This window comes from Falco biarmicus, chromosome 11 (genome assembly GCF_023638135.1).
Source record: "Falco biarmicus isolate bFalBia1 chromosome 11, bFalBia1.pri, whole genome shotgun sequence".
In the NCBI taxonomy this organism is placed as follows: Eukaryota; Metazoa; Chordata; class Aves; order Falconiformes; family Falconidae; genus Falco; species Falco biarmicus.
The window spans coordinates 7,958,623-7,974,071 of NC_079298.1; the positions used below are offsets into that span (position 1 = coordinate 7,958,623).

Below are 15,449 nucleotides of genomic sequence, written 5' to 3' on the forward strand. Positions count from 1 at the left end.
CCCACATTTCCACCCCGCTCGCTTCAGCAGCATGTGCCCAAAGTCACCATGGTTTGACCCTATGTCCGCAGGGTACCAGGCAGGCCGTGGTGCTTCACTAGTTGGGTTTTTTTCTGTGCTTTTTCTGAAAATCCAGCAGTTACAGAGCAGGCGAGAAACAAACGGGAATGCCAGTGCCTGGGGGGCCTGGTGGCAAGGGGTGCACTGGAGACCCCAAAACTGCAGCGTGCATGCAACATTTCCATGGGATGCGTGGAAAACCCACGTGGCTCATTTTCCAGCACTGCTTTGCACCTGTGCCTGCTCCTTGATTTTCTTTTAACTTCGCAGAAGACTTCAAAAGTAGTGTTTAGCTCCTGCAGAATGCTCCGGAGCAGAATGCTGCCTCTCATCTCTTTGCTGCCCTTCCCTGTCCCCATATGGGAGCACTCGAGCTGTCGGTGCTCAGCAGCCTCTGCCCCTTGACCCTCTGCTCTGGGACAGCAGCATGGAGGGGTTTGGACACACAGTCCCTTAAGAATTTTTATTTTTTTTTTTTTTTTCCTTGTCCCAAAACTGGGATAACGTTGGTAGCAGGCTCTGTCTGACCAGCTGTTTGGTTGCCTTGTGCCTTAAAATGTCAGGGGAAAAATTGCACCAACTGTTTGGCCATAAATTAAAGGGAGAAAAAGTCAATTTGGGACAAGACAATGTGACACAACATGTATCGGAGGTGAGGAAATGGTGATCTTAAGGGTCTTTTCCAACCTAAATGATTATGATTCTAACTTGCCCACGAGCACCCTGCTCTACATCACTCCAGCTCCCCGACAGCGGCTGGAGCCTGAACGAGAAATCTCACAGAAAACGGGAGGCAGAAAATCTGTCATGCTGGAGAGGCTGATAATATCCAAAGATGACGTTTAAAAAACCAAAATGAGATGTTACAATAACCCAGAGGGATTTTATTTAGTGCAAAATAAACCCGGCTGTCTTGCCCACCTCAATGAATGAGTGGGGTTTTGAAAGCCTGGTTAGAAATGTGGCATCCACCATGCTGAAGCCTGCAGGAGGTGGGTTTGATGAATTTAATCAGGGAATCATCTCAACCGAAACAAAACAGTTGTTCTTCAGTTCCTGGGAAGTCAGGGCTTTGCTGCTGGTGCTTTGGATACCAGGAGTTTGCCGGGAGCCTTTGCAGAGTGGGGATATTTTGGGGGCTGAGCGTGTGCTGCAGAGGCTTGGCTGATCAGCCGCATCCTGAGTGCATCCCCTATTGAACAATACTTCATATTTCCAGGATAAGTCACTTCCTGCCTTTCCTGGCATTCCCTGGCTTCATGCTTAAGGCCCATTCTGAATTATAATGTTTTCAAGTTTGCCTCACCTGATGGAGATGGGTGCCAAAAAGCTTTACTTGGTCTATTAAAAGATAACTGGATTCCCAAACATCCCACGGGGCTTTGCCTGAGCCATGGGGCTGGATTTGCCCAGGTGTTTGGTGGCCAGTGGATGGGTGACGGTGGCTTCCCCATCGCCTGGCGCAGCAGCAGTGCCCTGTGGTATCCATCAAGGAGAATCAGTCTGGCCACGGGCTCCCGGTAGGAAAATGTGGATAGATGCCAAGCCCAGGAGGGCTCTGGGGGAAAAGTCCCAGGGAAAGGCGCTTGCAACACAGTAAAATCTCCTGGGATTTAGTTCTAAACACTGAGACTCCGGGGCTAAGTTTCTCGCAGCCTTCTTGTCACCAAGAATACTCAATTAACATCAGGCCTTTGTATAAAAAAATTAAAAGGGGAAATTACGCTTGGGTAATCCTCTTTGTCTTAATTTTCCTTGCTTTGTTACTCCTTGGCTGAGCAAGCCTGTAATACGTATTTTTAGCAGGCTGAGGAAAGAGGAGGTATGTAACAGCCTATTCCCTGCAGCCCTCCGGACCCGACCCGTGCCTCCGGGCTGTGTCTCGCTGGTGTGGGGAGGCTTTGCGGGGTGCGAGGGATGCTTCCCGCTCCCCTCGAGCACCTCAGACCGTAAGACTGACTGTTTTTGCAGCCTGAAGTTGCCTAAGTCGCAGCCAACCACACAGAGGTTGCAGAACAGCTACCTTAATATCAGAAAAGCTAAATGAATATCCCTCAGCAATGTTGGCTGATTCCAGGTAAAATGAGAGCAAAACAGGGTGGCTTACGCATTTAACGCGCGTTAGTGGGTGAGGCGGAAGACTTCAGATCAGGTGTGGTTTAGTGTATTCTACTGATTTATATGAAAAATTAGAGATGGTGCCGGTGTTGTGTATTGGAGTGAGCGTGAGGCTTCTCACCGGGGTTTCTTGCTGAAGGGTGGAGAAGGTCCCGGTGCTGTGATGCTGCTGAGCTATCACCTGCCTGCGAAGGCAACTCCATGGTGGTTGTGAACTTGAAGTCAAGCTTAGCAGTGACCTAAGTAAGCTGGAATAAGCTGGAATTATATCAGAGGCCAGGGCCAAGGTGTGAAATGCGTTGCTAAGCTGATGGGAGTATTCTAGAGGGAGCAGGAGGATGCTGTACGCTCAGCAAAGAGGCAAAGAGTGTGCCTTCCCTGCTGGGAGGTCTCTGCTCTTCTCCTGTCCTTGTCTTCTGGCTAGCTTGGTGCTAAAAGCTGAATTCTGCAGTTCCCCTTCCTCCAACTGGCTTTGCCCAGCCAAGGCAGTGCGTTACGGTGGGGTGGGTTTGGGTTTGCGAGGTTTTGGCCCCATACCGCTTTGGGTACCGTTCTGTTTGCAGAGGCAGCTTCAGGTCGGGCAGCCAGGAACAAGACTGGCCGTTTCCCAGAAGGAAACCTTCAGTGTGGCTAAGGGACGTGGTTGATGGAGTTCAGCCTTGTGGTGAGGAGACTGTGAACAGGGCAGGATTTCTGGGTGACAGAAAGCTCCGGGAGGCTGGAGGTGATGCTTTTAGCCTGTGTCCCCTGGCAGCTCCTCCTTGATGGTTTTGCTCAGGGGTTGCATGCGGCCACCAGTTGCCCGCACCAGCACTGTGGAAGTCCCCTGGAAGCAGAGGAGCGATGTGACGTCCTTCAAGCCATCTGCTTTGTGGTAACTCAGCCTCTGCCAGGAGACAGTGGATGGGAGCTCCAAATAACTCTTGCTCTGTGCAATCCCATTTCATTTCATCCACCCCTGCTCTGGTTGATGCTCCTCCTGACTTATTCTGCCCTGGGATGGTCTGTGGTGGAGATAACCCCAGCTGTGGTAGTGCTCCTCCATCTCCTCCTGGGAAGGGCGCCATCCAGCCCCATATTCCCATCAAAATCTGGCAGTCCTTAGCAGGCAGCACTTCAGATTTACTCCCATGTTTAAAAAAACCAACAAAGCCACCAAAATCCCTTCAAAAGCAGGTTTTCAGATAAATTGCCAGGAACTTCCTGTTTCTTTGTAATAGCACTGATTCCTGTTTTAGGGAAATTCTGATCCTGTCAGCCCCCAAGCTCCCCTTTTGCTGTTTGACCTCTTATTAACTAGGTTTTTCTTTCATATTGAGGGCAGAGGCAAAGTTTGGAGCACCCCGAGGCTTTCACCTCTGAAGTACTGAGGGGACCGTCAGCACCCTGGTGTTTGAACACAGTTGCTGATGTCCTGCATGCTCATAGTACGCCTGTGGAATACGAGAGGTGTTGTTATCCTCCTTTTTTTTTTTTTTTTTTTTTTTTTTCCCCCTTTCCTCCCCTTATAAACGGGAAACTTAAACAGCAATTTTCCCAAGACTTTTTGTTGCAGCAGTAAGAGGAGGAGCTCAGTCGAGATCCTCATGCCGGTAGTGTGGTGTCTGAGGTGCATCTACTGGGGTGGGTTTTGCTCCTCAAAGATGCGTAGGTGTATCTTTGAGTGTAAGTTGGGTGCTGGGGACCAGGGTGGCACCCAGCACACCCCGCAGGGTGCCGCGCTGCCTTTGCACACCTTCTCCAGGGCTGAAGCGTGTACACTAGGCACACAGTTCAGAGCTGTGCTTTGGAAGGAGTGGGTCAGTATAAAAACAAGTGTATTTTTTAATCACTTCAGCCCCAGAAGTGTCTGCTTTACTGCGTGTTCAAACTCGTGGTAGGTTTTTATTGCTAATTTTTAATTTATACTTTGCATCCTCACCTGTAGTTGACCTATTTAGTCCAAGCTTGTTGAATGCAATGATTTGAGGAGAAGTCAAGCCTGTGTAAAAGGGACAAATGTCAGATTATCCAGCAGCAGATTTCTTTCTTGAGGGGTTTGGTGTGATAGAGCCTCAAGACTAAGGGAAGGTGCTAGGTTTCAAGTCTTCCTGGTAGAACCTAAGGGTTATAGTTTATAAGATACAATACTTGGAGCGAATTTTGCTCTGCAACAGCATACTGGCACCTGAGTTTTACACCGTCACCTGGGCTGGGCTGAGACTCTTGAAAATGGAAATAGTCCTGACCCAAACCCATGGAAATGGAAGGATATTTTTTTTGTGTGCTTGAAAAGTGCTGCTCTCCACAAATGCTGTTTTTCCAAGGGGCATTGTCTCTGCGCTAAGAATTTGTATTTAAAGATATCAGGGCCCCCAGCTCTCTCTGTCACCGCCTTCCCTGAATGCTTCCCAGGAGAATCCTGCCTGCACGGTTTATTCTCAGCACCAGATCACTGGGTACTCTAAATACTATGGCAATGAAAATTCAGCCAGCCTAAGCGCTGCAAACTGAAAATGCAGCTGCCTGCTAATGAACCGCATAGATATTTGCTTGCAGGCTGAAGTGCCTGCTGTTAAATCACTGCAAGGGACTGTGCAGGATGGGGCTGTGCTATTTCACAGCTCCAACTTTCCTGCTCGGAGGTGGCTGCATTTTACCTGGAGGGAAAGCAGCTCATCATTGATGGTGGGAGTTTTTGGGGTTTTTTTTTAGTTCTTTCTGGGCAGAATATGCCTCCTAATTTTAATATGTTGATTAATGACTCATCTTTCTCCTGAACATAGAAATTACCATCACAAGCTAGAGGACCAGCCAAGCAGTCCATTTGCTGGGCTGTATTGGCGCAGGTTTGCTGTAACTCACCCCGGAGCGTTGCATGTGCAAGTTTGCATGGTGTGGGGCGTGTGATGTGGCTCCGCTCCCAGACTCGGGCTGGTTTGCAGATATATTCCCCAGAATCATAATGTGTGTTAGCCAGCACCGAGCTGTTTTGGTACTACTCTCTTCCATGTTAATTGGCTGACAATTTGGATAATTTGGAGCATCTGCTCCATTCAAGAGACACGACGTTTCATTTCCTTTAAAGAGCCCAGTGTGTGTTCTTTCCAAAAAAGGGTAAATATAATGTTTATGCAACAGCCAAACATACTAAATTGGCCAAAATGATACTTCCCCCTTATCAGCTTTCCAATTAATTCTGATTTTATAGGTAAATGGTGTCATTAAGTTATTTGTGGTTTCAGGGAACCCAGCAAGAGCTTCATTCCCTTTCATATCAAGGCAGTGTAAACTGCTCCGGGTGTGTAAAAGGGATCATAAATGGGTATTAAACCCCTTTCCAGCCCTCTGATGTTGCAGAGTCCCAGGAAGCACGCTGGGTCTGGCTCCCAGGGCTTCGTTTAGGAGCAAGCAGAACATACCTGCTGCGGCAGAGCCCACGGGCAGCAGGTCTGAGCTGCAGGAGCATTTCCCAGGCACTTTTACAGTCCTTGAGCCATCGAATGCCTCTGTGCTCCCCGAGGCCGAAAGTCGCTGCAGCGTCCCTCCCTCCCCGCAGCCTTCCTCCCGGCGCTGGGCCCAGCTCCGCTCATCTGTGGGCAGCGCGTTGCCGTTTTCCTGTCCTCTCTTCCCGCCCGGCTTCCCGTTTCCCACAGGAACCAGCCGTGCCCGCCGGCCGGAACGGAAAGGAGCCCGAGATAGTCATGGTGGGGGGACAATGTCCATTTGGCGTCGCCTCAGCTTCGTCTTTTTGGGTTGAGCCAGGACCTTGCTTTCCCCTCGCTGGGCAGGAGTGACTTCTTGCACCACGTGGCTGCTCCCGACGCCCCTGCAAACCCTGGAGCTCGGGCTGGGAACCACGGTGGCGATGTTGGAGGAGTGCGTTTTGCATCCACATCATAAGTGGCTGTGACTGTGTCTGGAAACCCTTGGGGCTGGGGCTGGAGGTGAGGCGTGCTGCGTTGTTTCCTGGGTTTCCTCCGAGAGATGCCCTGGGTCCTGCGTGCCGCACGTTTGGGACCTTGCTTCTGTTACACACTGAATAGCAGTGGAGAGGCATTTCCTTACTTGGCCCGATGGGATGTTGTGTGGAGGCTGAAGCAGGGCTGTGGGGTGAGCTGGGATGCAGGGGGTCCCAAGCCCCTGACCCTGGCTCACCAAGGAAGTGCTGCGCCCATCCACCTCTGCATCCCCTCCATGGCTTAAAATTGCTCCAGTTCCACTCCCCTTCGCATGACGGAGACCACACTTTTGCAAAGAGCATCCTTCTTCTTTGGCAGTTCCCCCTCCTTGAGCCACAGGGGCGCAGGTGCCCCAGGGCCAGCCCCACAGGGCGGTTGCTGCCATGTGTGCACATTTTGGGCACGGCTTCTCCTTTGCTGCCCTCAAATTAATGCAACATTTTTGTTTTCCTCTTTTCCCCACAGTTTTATCTGCAGGCCAGATTCACGTGGAAGGGAGCCCGCCTGCTCCGTCCCCTCCTCCAGTTCACCCTCATCATGATGGCATTTTACACCGGCCTGTCCCGCGTGTCGGACCACAAGCATCACCCCACCGACGTGCTGGCGGGCTTTGCCCAGGGAGCCCTGGTGGCTTACTGCGTGGTGAGTACAGCAAACCGTGCAAGGAGTGGCAGTGGGGATGCTGGGGGGGTCCTGGGGCAGTAGGGGGCACCTCCCCAGCCCAGCTTGCGTAACCCCCCCGTGACAGCCAGGGATGTGGCAGGAGGCTTGTCTGGTGTCACCCCTGTGTGAACCTCCTCTGCAGGTGGAGTGCGGCTCAGGAGCGGGGCATCCTACCAGCCTGGCGGTGGGTGATCTGGTGGCCACTCGGCCAAGGAGGGGGCACCCGCTGGCGCTTCCCCCTCCCCATGAGCAAACGCCGCTACCGTTTTGGAGGGGGGAAGCACTTCCTCTTCTCCCCCGCCAAACAAACTGGATATTCAGAAAAAAATGCAACATTTAGAGGTTTTTCCCCATCAGCCTTGAGCTCCTGGAGGCTCCTGGGCAGCTCGGGGCACTGAAAAGGCATTCAGACGCAGGAGAGTATTTCCCTCTCGGCCAGCGGCATTTGCTTCTCCAGCTGCTCCCTGTAACGAGCACCGGCTCGTTTGCAAGGCTTTCTGCCAGGACCCAAGCAGGGAGTCGGGGGTGGCTGGGATTACAGCTCTTCCCTGCACAATCCAGCTAAAAGCTGTCCCCTGGGAGCGGGAGCTGGTGTCTGCCCAGTGAGGGGAGGCTCCTTTGGTGGTGGGCTTTTAAGGTAGCGAAAGGGCTTGTGAGAAAATTGCAAACAAAAGCCATGCCTGCTTGTCTTCAGCTGCTGGGCTTGTTCTCATCCAATTTGCTTTCCAAAGATTGACCTGATTGTGCAGCCCCCTAACTCGAAGTGACACATGTAGATGTTTAAAGTAGGCAGGGTGGGGGGTACTGGGACGGGTGGCTGCCTCGCATAGAAACAAAGGGGCTGGTGGTTATGGTTATTCCAGTGCCTGTACAAAATCCTGAAAACAAGATTTTTAACAGCTCACCACTTGGGTTGTTTTTGGTTTCGGGGTTGGTTTTTTTTTTACCTGATCTAAAAATAAAGCAGCCCTGGAGGCAAGGAATTAAGTTTGCTAATGTTGTATTTTGCAAGGAGAGAAAATAGGTTATTTATGTACTTTCCACTAATTGATAATATTCCAAAGCCAAAACAAAAATGCCGTTGTTGGGAAGTTTTTATGAAGTATTATTAACTCTCTGAGCAGTGGCTGTTGGCTTTTGCTGTTGCTTGATGCCAATGTCCCACGCGATGCTGGCAAATTTAGAAGGGAGAAGCTAGAGAACCCTGTGTGTGTGCACAGACGCATGCTGCTGTAACTCCTGCTTCCAGCAACAGCTTTACAGGTCCTGTGTCCTTCATTCCAGTATTACCGGGCTGTTTCTCCAACTCCTGGTAGTTTTTCCTAGTCTGGCAGTCAGCTGCAGCATGGTGATGGCTGTGCTGGCAGCCCTGAGGAGGAAAGGCTCTGGGCCACACGGGGAGTGATGGAGCAGCTCGTCTCAGTCCAAGTGCCTGAATTTGCATCGTGTGGGTTTGTTGAGACACCAAGTGTGCATCACCGGGCGGTTTGATGACGGGATATTTACCTCTCCTTGCGCCTTTCTGCTTGAGAGATGGGATAGTGGCAATATGTAGAGGGAGCAGGGACCAGACAATCAACCCCTGGATCCCAGCAGTGGTTTCAGAAAGACAATAGCTCTCCGGATGCTTGGGATGGGCGTCTGGATGCTTCCTGGCCAGGGCGAGCGGCAGGGCTGGCCATCCCCTCCCAGCCCTCCGGCAGCTGGAAGCTGTGCTGGGAAGGGGAGGCTGCAGCAGCGTTGGGCTGGTTTTCCTGTGTTGAGGTAAACCGACATAGGAAGCAGCTGCCTGCAGTTTCACAGGCAGGCTGGGCTTTGCCTGCAAGCCTGGGGCGACCTGCGCCGCTCCTCCCAGCTGGCTGGTGGAGGGGACACTTGTCTCCAGACCCTTTGCAGGCATGGCTTGGTGGCTGGGGACATCTCAGGCAGCCGCTCAGGACTCGGGGCAGGTTTTAAACCCAACCTTCACCCCGTTTCATCAGCCTGCAAAGATCCATCAATATGTTCTTCTCCCGAACCTGGCTTTGCTGGCGTGAGCCATTGCCTGGGAGGCGATTTCCTCCCTTTTGGGAGATGGCAGCAAGGGACAAGAGGTAGAGTCACCCCGAGACTCCCTAAAGTTTGATTGAATGCATAGTTTAGCAGCTTTTTTGCTACATTTACTGATATGTCCTGGGGTGCTTGCCCAGCTCTGGGGTCCAGCTCTCGTGCACGGGATGCTGTGAAGCAGAGGGAGGGACCTGGAGACTCACCATCTCCAACCCTCCCCAGGGTGCTCCCAGACACTCCTTCCCCCAGCACAGCCTTCAAGAGTCCACTCTGATAATAGTCAAGGGCCGTTAAAATACCATAGTTATCAGACTGTAATTTTCAGTAGAAACCAACTGTGGGTTTCATCTCCGAGGGCTGCCAGAGCTTAAATCCAGGTTGTGCTGCAGCAGACACGTTTGTCCTTCAGTGCCTGAAATAACAAGCAGAAGACATTAGTGTCAAGCGTTTCCAGCTGATGAAACATTCATACTTGGATCCAGGGTGAAATATGATGAGGATTTCTTAAATGGAAAGAGTTTTTATGCGCGTTGTAGGCAGCCTGCTATGTGTCGTGTAGTTGGTCTCATCATCTGCTGGAGGGAGAAAGGGGAGATGTCGGAAGGACAGGCTCCTGGCATTGCTCTGGTTAGCTTAGATGAGTTGGTTTTAACCTCTCTGGATGCGAGTAAAGATTTCTCTGGATGTGAGTAAAGATTTCTTCAATATAATGAAAAGGAGTAGGAATTGTTAAGGGGCAGTATAAGATACTGGGATCCCTTTGTATAATACACGCTCAGTCTTCTGCCATCAAGTTTTCTTTATGGGTGGAGAGCACCTTCTACAGGAAATGGAGCTAATCCAAGTGAAAAACTTTGCACGTTTATTAGTCCTTTTTTGTGTTAAATAGTTCAAGCATTAGGAGGATTTAACACACTGTTTTAACCCCCAAAGATCATGTTTCATGATTCCTATAAGTGTTTGTATAACCTCCAGCCATGTTAAAGTGCAGTACAGTTTAAAGAGAAATGAAACCTCTTACCCAGCCTCTGAATGAAACCCTGAAAAGCAGCAAGCAGCACAGTAAAAACTGAAATACCCGGGATGACACTCCACCATAACTCATTCCTGTCCAAAATAAGGACCAGACTCGGCGTAATCCTCGTATGCTTCTTGCACTCGGCAATCTCCTCCCAGAAGTGGATTGGTCACGGCTATCCTGGTGCAGGAATCGGACATCTTCTTGATTGAATCCAGCTCTCTGAGGTGGACAAGCGAGCAAGATGGCATCAGAAATGCACCGAGCCAGCCGAACGGGGATTTTACAGTTATTAAAGACCCAAAAGAAAACCGTTGCCAGGGCAGCTCAATGTGCTTTTACACTGCGATGCTGCAGCAAAGAGGCCAGACTCCAGCTTGTGATCCTTGGCGGGATCAGCTGGGTCCTGTTATTTAACCAAAAGTACAAACGCTTCCACTTGGATGCCCTGTAAACAACTTTATCAGCTCTGTTATACAGCTAGGCAGCCAAACACCAGCACATACGCTGAGAAAAGGGGTGGTTTATATGTCAGCTCCTTCCCTGCTTTTCCACAAAGCAATAAACGCCGAGTAACAACAGCTCGGCTTCCTGCCTGCATCCCTGGTTACAGCCGGAGGAGGGAATTGCCACCTCGGGCAGGTTTGCTGTCTGTTCGGCTCAGCCCCTTACCTGCTGTGCCGACAGGGACTTGCAGAAGTTGTTTCCAAGGATGACTAGACCTGCTGCCTAGGGCCCTGGGTAGCTAGAGAATGTAGAGATGCAGGTGGGGAAAATGTTTACTCCCTCCAGCCTGGATGTGCTAATCCAATATTATTTCTTTGAGCACCTCGGACTTATTTTTTTCCCCGTTTTATCTGGTTGCTTAAATATGTTGTGTTTGAGGACTGTGGGAGACAACTCAAATGCGCTGCTCATTCCAACAACCACGTGCTGCTCCTCCTTGGGTTTCGGCTCAGCAGATCCACAGCTCGGCCTGAATTACCCGAGATGACCCAGCAAATCTGAGCTGGCAGAGGCAGCCGGCGGCAGGACCGAAGTTGGGGGCTTTGGTGCCAGCTAACAAAACGATGAGTGCTCACCAGTTTTTGCCCCATCCAGAGGATCCGTGCTGTCTGATTCTTTTCCCTTCTGTCTCAGGGCTGAGCTTTGGCAAGGGAGAAAGTGCCCCGGTCCTGAAGGACCGATAAGCTTTGTGCAGCGACTGCCAAGGGAGGATGTGGAAGTTTCCTCCCAGCACTTTGTTTCTTATTGTGTTGCTACCTCCCGAAATTGCCAAGCACTGGCTTTTTCACATCCGGGAGAGGGGTTACATCACGGGATATTTAGGAAGAAGTAGTCAGGAATAGTTCCTCCTCTCCTTAGGCTTTGGCTTCCAGGACTGGACCCCAGCTCTGTACCGGTGCCTTGGTGAGGCATGAGGAGAGAGCATCTCTCACCGTTGACTCATAGCTGATAACTTTTAGCACAGCTTTGCTTTGAAAGCTTTTAATTGCCTGCCTGATGTCTGGCTGAATGAATTGTTTCACGCCAACTCCATCCCTAAAGCCACTCGCCGTGAGTCAGGCCAGCCCTTTGGAGACCTTTGTTATTTCGTCGGAGTGTGGGCCATGTATCTGTTTCCTGGCTTTTCAACCCGCTCAGCAGAGGTTTGGGTATTGCGCTCGGTGATGACGCAGTGAGAAATGAAATTGTTCTGTCATGATTTTACGCTGTGTTCCCTGAGGTCTGAGCCTCCTCCCATATTTGCAGAATTCCCAGGGATTTCAAAGCTATCAGTGTTACAGGCAGGCATTTAATAGCATAAAAAGTGCTATTTTTGCAGCTTAAAGATACCGTGTATGTTGTAAACCAGGTTTTTGAATGAAGCATCACCCAATATAGCTAAGTTTCCCTTCTCCACTTATTCCTACAGGTGTTTTACGTCTCAGATCTCTTCAAGCCCAAGACAAAGACTTGCCTGCCTCCACCGCCCATCCGGAAGGAGATCCTTTCACCTGTGGACATCATTGAGCGGAATAACCATCACAACATGGTGTAGACCTTTGAGAAATTGGATGGGTGTTGTATTTTTATTTTTTTAATATTTTTTTTTTTTCAAAAAATGACTGCTGACAGCAACTACCTGCTGCTCTCAAATCTCATCAGACAGTAGAATGTAGGGAGAGACTTTCTTGCCCGACCAGTAAAGTCTTACTCTGTGGTCTTTTCAACTTACGACATTTGGATGAAAGGGGTGGTGGTCAACTAAGTCAAAAGCGACAATGAGAAAGGGGAAAAAAAAAAAATACAAAAGCCGAACAAACAAGGAGAGGTGCCGGAGTTCTGGATGTGCAATTGGTTTGAGTGTTCATGTTGTAGTGAACGCCAAATTGTTCATAGCCTAATGAACACGATTTTCGGAAAGCTGGCCATCTTAGGGTTTTGTTACTATGAAGATTTCCAATGCCTGCGAGAAAGAACAACAACTCACGACTAAATTGTGTAGCACTATATACGAGAAACAGCACTGAGTCAAGATCTGGGATTGGTTTGTAAGAGTTGCTTTTTTTCTCTTTTTGATACTAGTTTATTTTTGCCTCCTCTATTCCATACTGTGACTTAGTTTAGAAGAAGCTTGCCCGGTCAAAGATCTCCAAAGGGTCTCTGTTCACACTACATGCCTTTAACGAGCAGTCTCGAGACGTGCAGTGAGGCTGAATAACTCCATCCTCTACGCAGAGAAGCCACATTTCTTCCTCTCAGTTTGCTCCCTGGCAAGGGCTTGTCCTGCCTGAGCTCTTGGGCATGCGCAGCACCCACAAATGGCCCTTCACAAAAAGAGCATCCTCTGCTTCCCAGCCATATCCCCCCCCCCAAAAAAAAAAAAAAATCACAGCAGGTTTCCTGCACACCCACGGGAGCTGGCAGTTTGCAAGTGGGTAGTGGCAGCTCTGCCGAAGACTTGTTCGCACTACGACCTCGGGGCTGAGTCCTGGGGAAACTTTTATTCTGCAGTTTCGGGACGGGCTGCTGGGCGGCACGTCCCAGCCTGGGTGTCAGTCAGTCTGTGCATCCCCCCACCCCCTCCGCCCTTGGGCACCCCGGTGTGCACCATGGCAGGTACCAGGTCCTGTGCTCCGCTCGGTGACACCGGTGGTAGATCAGTCGTGCCTATATCGAGTGTGATTTATTGGTTTTTTTAATTATTTTTATTTTTTTTTGCCCGGAAACCACAGGTTCTTGGTTTGCAGCCCTTTCACAAAGCACGTTTGCAAAGGGATCCCGCAAAGCATGCAGAATGGCCATTTGCACATCCTTCTTACAGAATCCGTCCTATCATTTCAACTATAGCAAGCTATGATTTTTTTATATATATAAATATTATATAAATAATGTATAAAACCTTAAAAATTAACTATGTAAAATATTATTTCTGAAACAATTTTAGATATATCCACTATGACTATAAACTGTGTCCTGACCTGTGTTATTTACATTTTGCTGCTTAAAAAAGCATTGAATTAATTTTTTTATAGTCGACTAAAATATTGTAGTTCTGTGGTAGTAATATTTTAATGAAAATAACTACAATTAGAGACATTTGTATAAAAAAAAAAACATATTAAATTGTCTGTATTTTTGTAATGTTCCATTTTGTAAAGAGAAGAATATTCAAAGACTTTTGTAGAATACAAAATTGAAGTTTGTATCTGCGAAATTATTGCTGTATAAATGTGCTTTTTAAATAAAAGCTCATAACACAACTAAACACCCCGGTGCGAGGCGCTTTCTGCCTTTGGGTTGACCTTCCTCTGCCAGGGAAATGGGGCCCTTGCCCCAGGGGATGACTGGGGGTGCCCCTTTGGGGTTTGGCGGTAGGTGAGGACATCTGGATAAAACGGACCCGATGCTGCTATCGATGGGTATGCGAGAAGGTCCCACCGGCTCCTGGCTAGGGAGGGTGTTATGGGGACACTCATGGGTTTGCATTGAACTGCCCTTGGCTGTGCCCGGTCTTTGAGCAAATCCCCTTTCACTGAGGGCACCTGTACTGGGTTTGAGGGCAAAAATCTTGCAGCTCACTGGGTTACAAAGATGTGGGTGGAAGGGGAAAAGAAGGAGAAAAAAAAGCCCACCCCATAACAACATATGCTCAGCTATATAGATGTGCCCAGCATACAGGCACAGCAGTCTTGATTTTTTTTTTTTTAATTGTTATTATTTTTTCTTCCTCCTACAGAAGAAAATGAACTTTTCGGTGGTGACACACGGTCAGAGCTGTGTTTCAGCCACTCCTTGGGTGAACCGCATCGGCAAGATAACACGGCAGAGAAATAATTTGCAAGAATGCATGACAGGAAGCGAATACCACATCAAACTGCAAATAAATAGCAGGTGGAAATTAAGCAAGCAGAACTCAGCTAGCACTTGCTATTATTATCCTAATTAGTAGCAATATTTTATTAAGCGTGGAAAAACTTCGTAAACCCGCACCTGTCCTAAATGCAAAGGGAGTTTTCGTGGTGCCACGTGTGATTCATAAGTGTTTGGGGGTTGTGTTGTAGAGGTGAGACTTTAGCTGGAGGGCAGTGGCCGTGAGGATGGGCCCTTAATCCCTGGTTATCTGTGCAATGTGCTGCCTGGCTCTAGGCTGGTGGCGCGGGCGCGGGCGGGAGGAGGAGTCCCTGCACAGCTGACCGCGCTGGCCCCATGGACCCCTTCACGTGCAGGGCTGGCCAGCGCTCGGCCAAGAAAAGTGTTTACTTGCATCTTAACCCCCAGCTTCTTGGAAGAAAACAGGAATACAGATGTCTGGGTGAAAGAGGAGGGCTTGGAGAAGTGTCAGAGGGGAAACAGCACAGGAGGTGATAAGAGCCAGGGCAGAGACGGTGGCTGCAGGGCCGTGGGACCCTGCTCAGGATGTGCGGGTCAGGTTGAGGAGAGGGAGAAAAGGCCACGGATAAATCTGTGGAAGACGACAGGCTTGAACGTTACAGAGCGGGGCTAAGCATCAGCGGTGCCAAGTCCTATTTCTGGCTGAGTGGTGGCTGTTTCCTCCTCCTCTTCCCGTCTGCCTCCGCGGTGCTGCCCAATGCCATCGGCGCCCTGGGGCCGGCAAGGTACAGGCAGCCTTGCACGGCGGCCAGTGCCCGCTGGGGTGCTGGGGCTCACCCCTGCCAACCGCTTGGGAAACAGGTAAAGGGGAGTGATAACTGCGGGAGGCATGGATGGGAGAAGGCAATATGTGGTGGCATGGTCTGGAGAGACCTTCCTGGGTTAGCCAAGCGTAGAATACATGTTTAGGTGCTACAGAAGGAATGAGCACTGGTATTAAATGAGCCTTTCTATGAAACCCCAAAGAGAAGTGAAAGCCAAAGGAGCGGAGGCGTAGGTACCGCAAGCCGTGAGCATGGTGATCGGAGCTTATCTATCACCATCGCTTCCTGCGGGGCAGGAAGGAAGTGAAAGAGAAATGGGTGAAATGGAAAAAAAACCCAAACCCAAACCCATACAAGCATTAGGATCCCAAGGCAACTGCTTCTGGGGTGGTCTCCCAGCAGTGTCTGCGTGTGCAGATGGAGCTTGCACCTCACGCTGCTGTGATGCTTGGTCCTTCA

General features: G+C 49.8%; 1 protein-coding gene across 2 annotated transcripts in view; it reads left to right on the plus strand.

Moving 5' to 3' along the window:
- PLPP3 (phospholipid phosphatase 3) overlaps positions 1-13,600 on the plus strand; it is a 45,984-nt gene extending 32,384 nt beyond the window's left edge. For both annotated transcript variants that reach the window (XM_056356071.1, XM_056356072.1), the window contains exons 5-6: positions 6,585-6,761; positions 11,765-13,600. In XM_056356071.1, coding sequence (XP_056212046.1) covers positions 6,585-6,761; positions 11,765-11,890 — 303 coding nt within the window. In that variant the 3' untranslated portion in view covers positions 11,891-13,600. The remainder of the gene's footprint in view (positions 1-6,584; positions 6,762-11,764) is intronic.
- Positions 13,601-15,449: the final 1,849 nt, after the last annotated feature.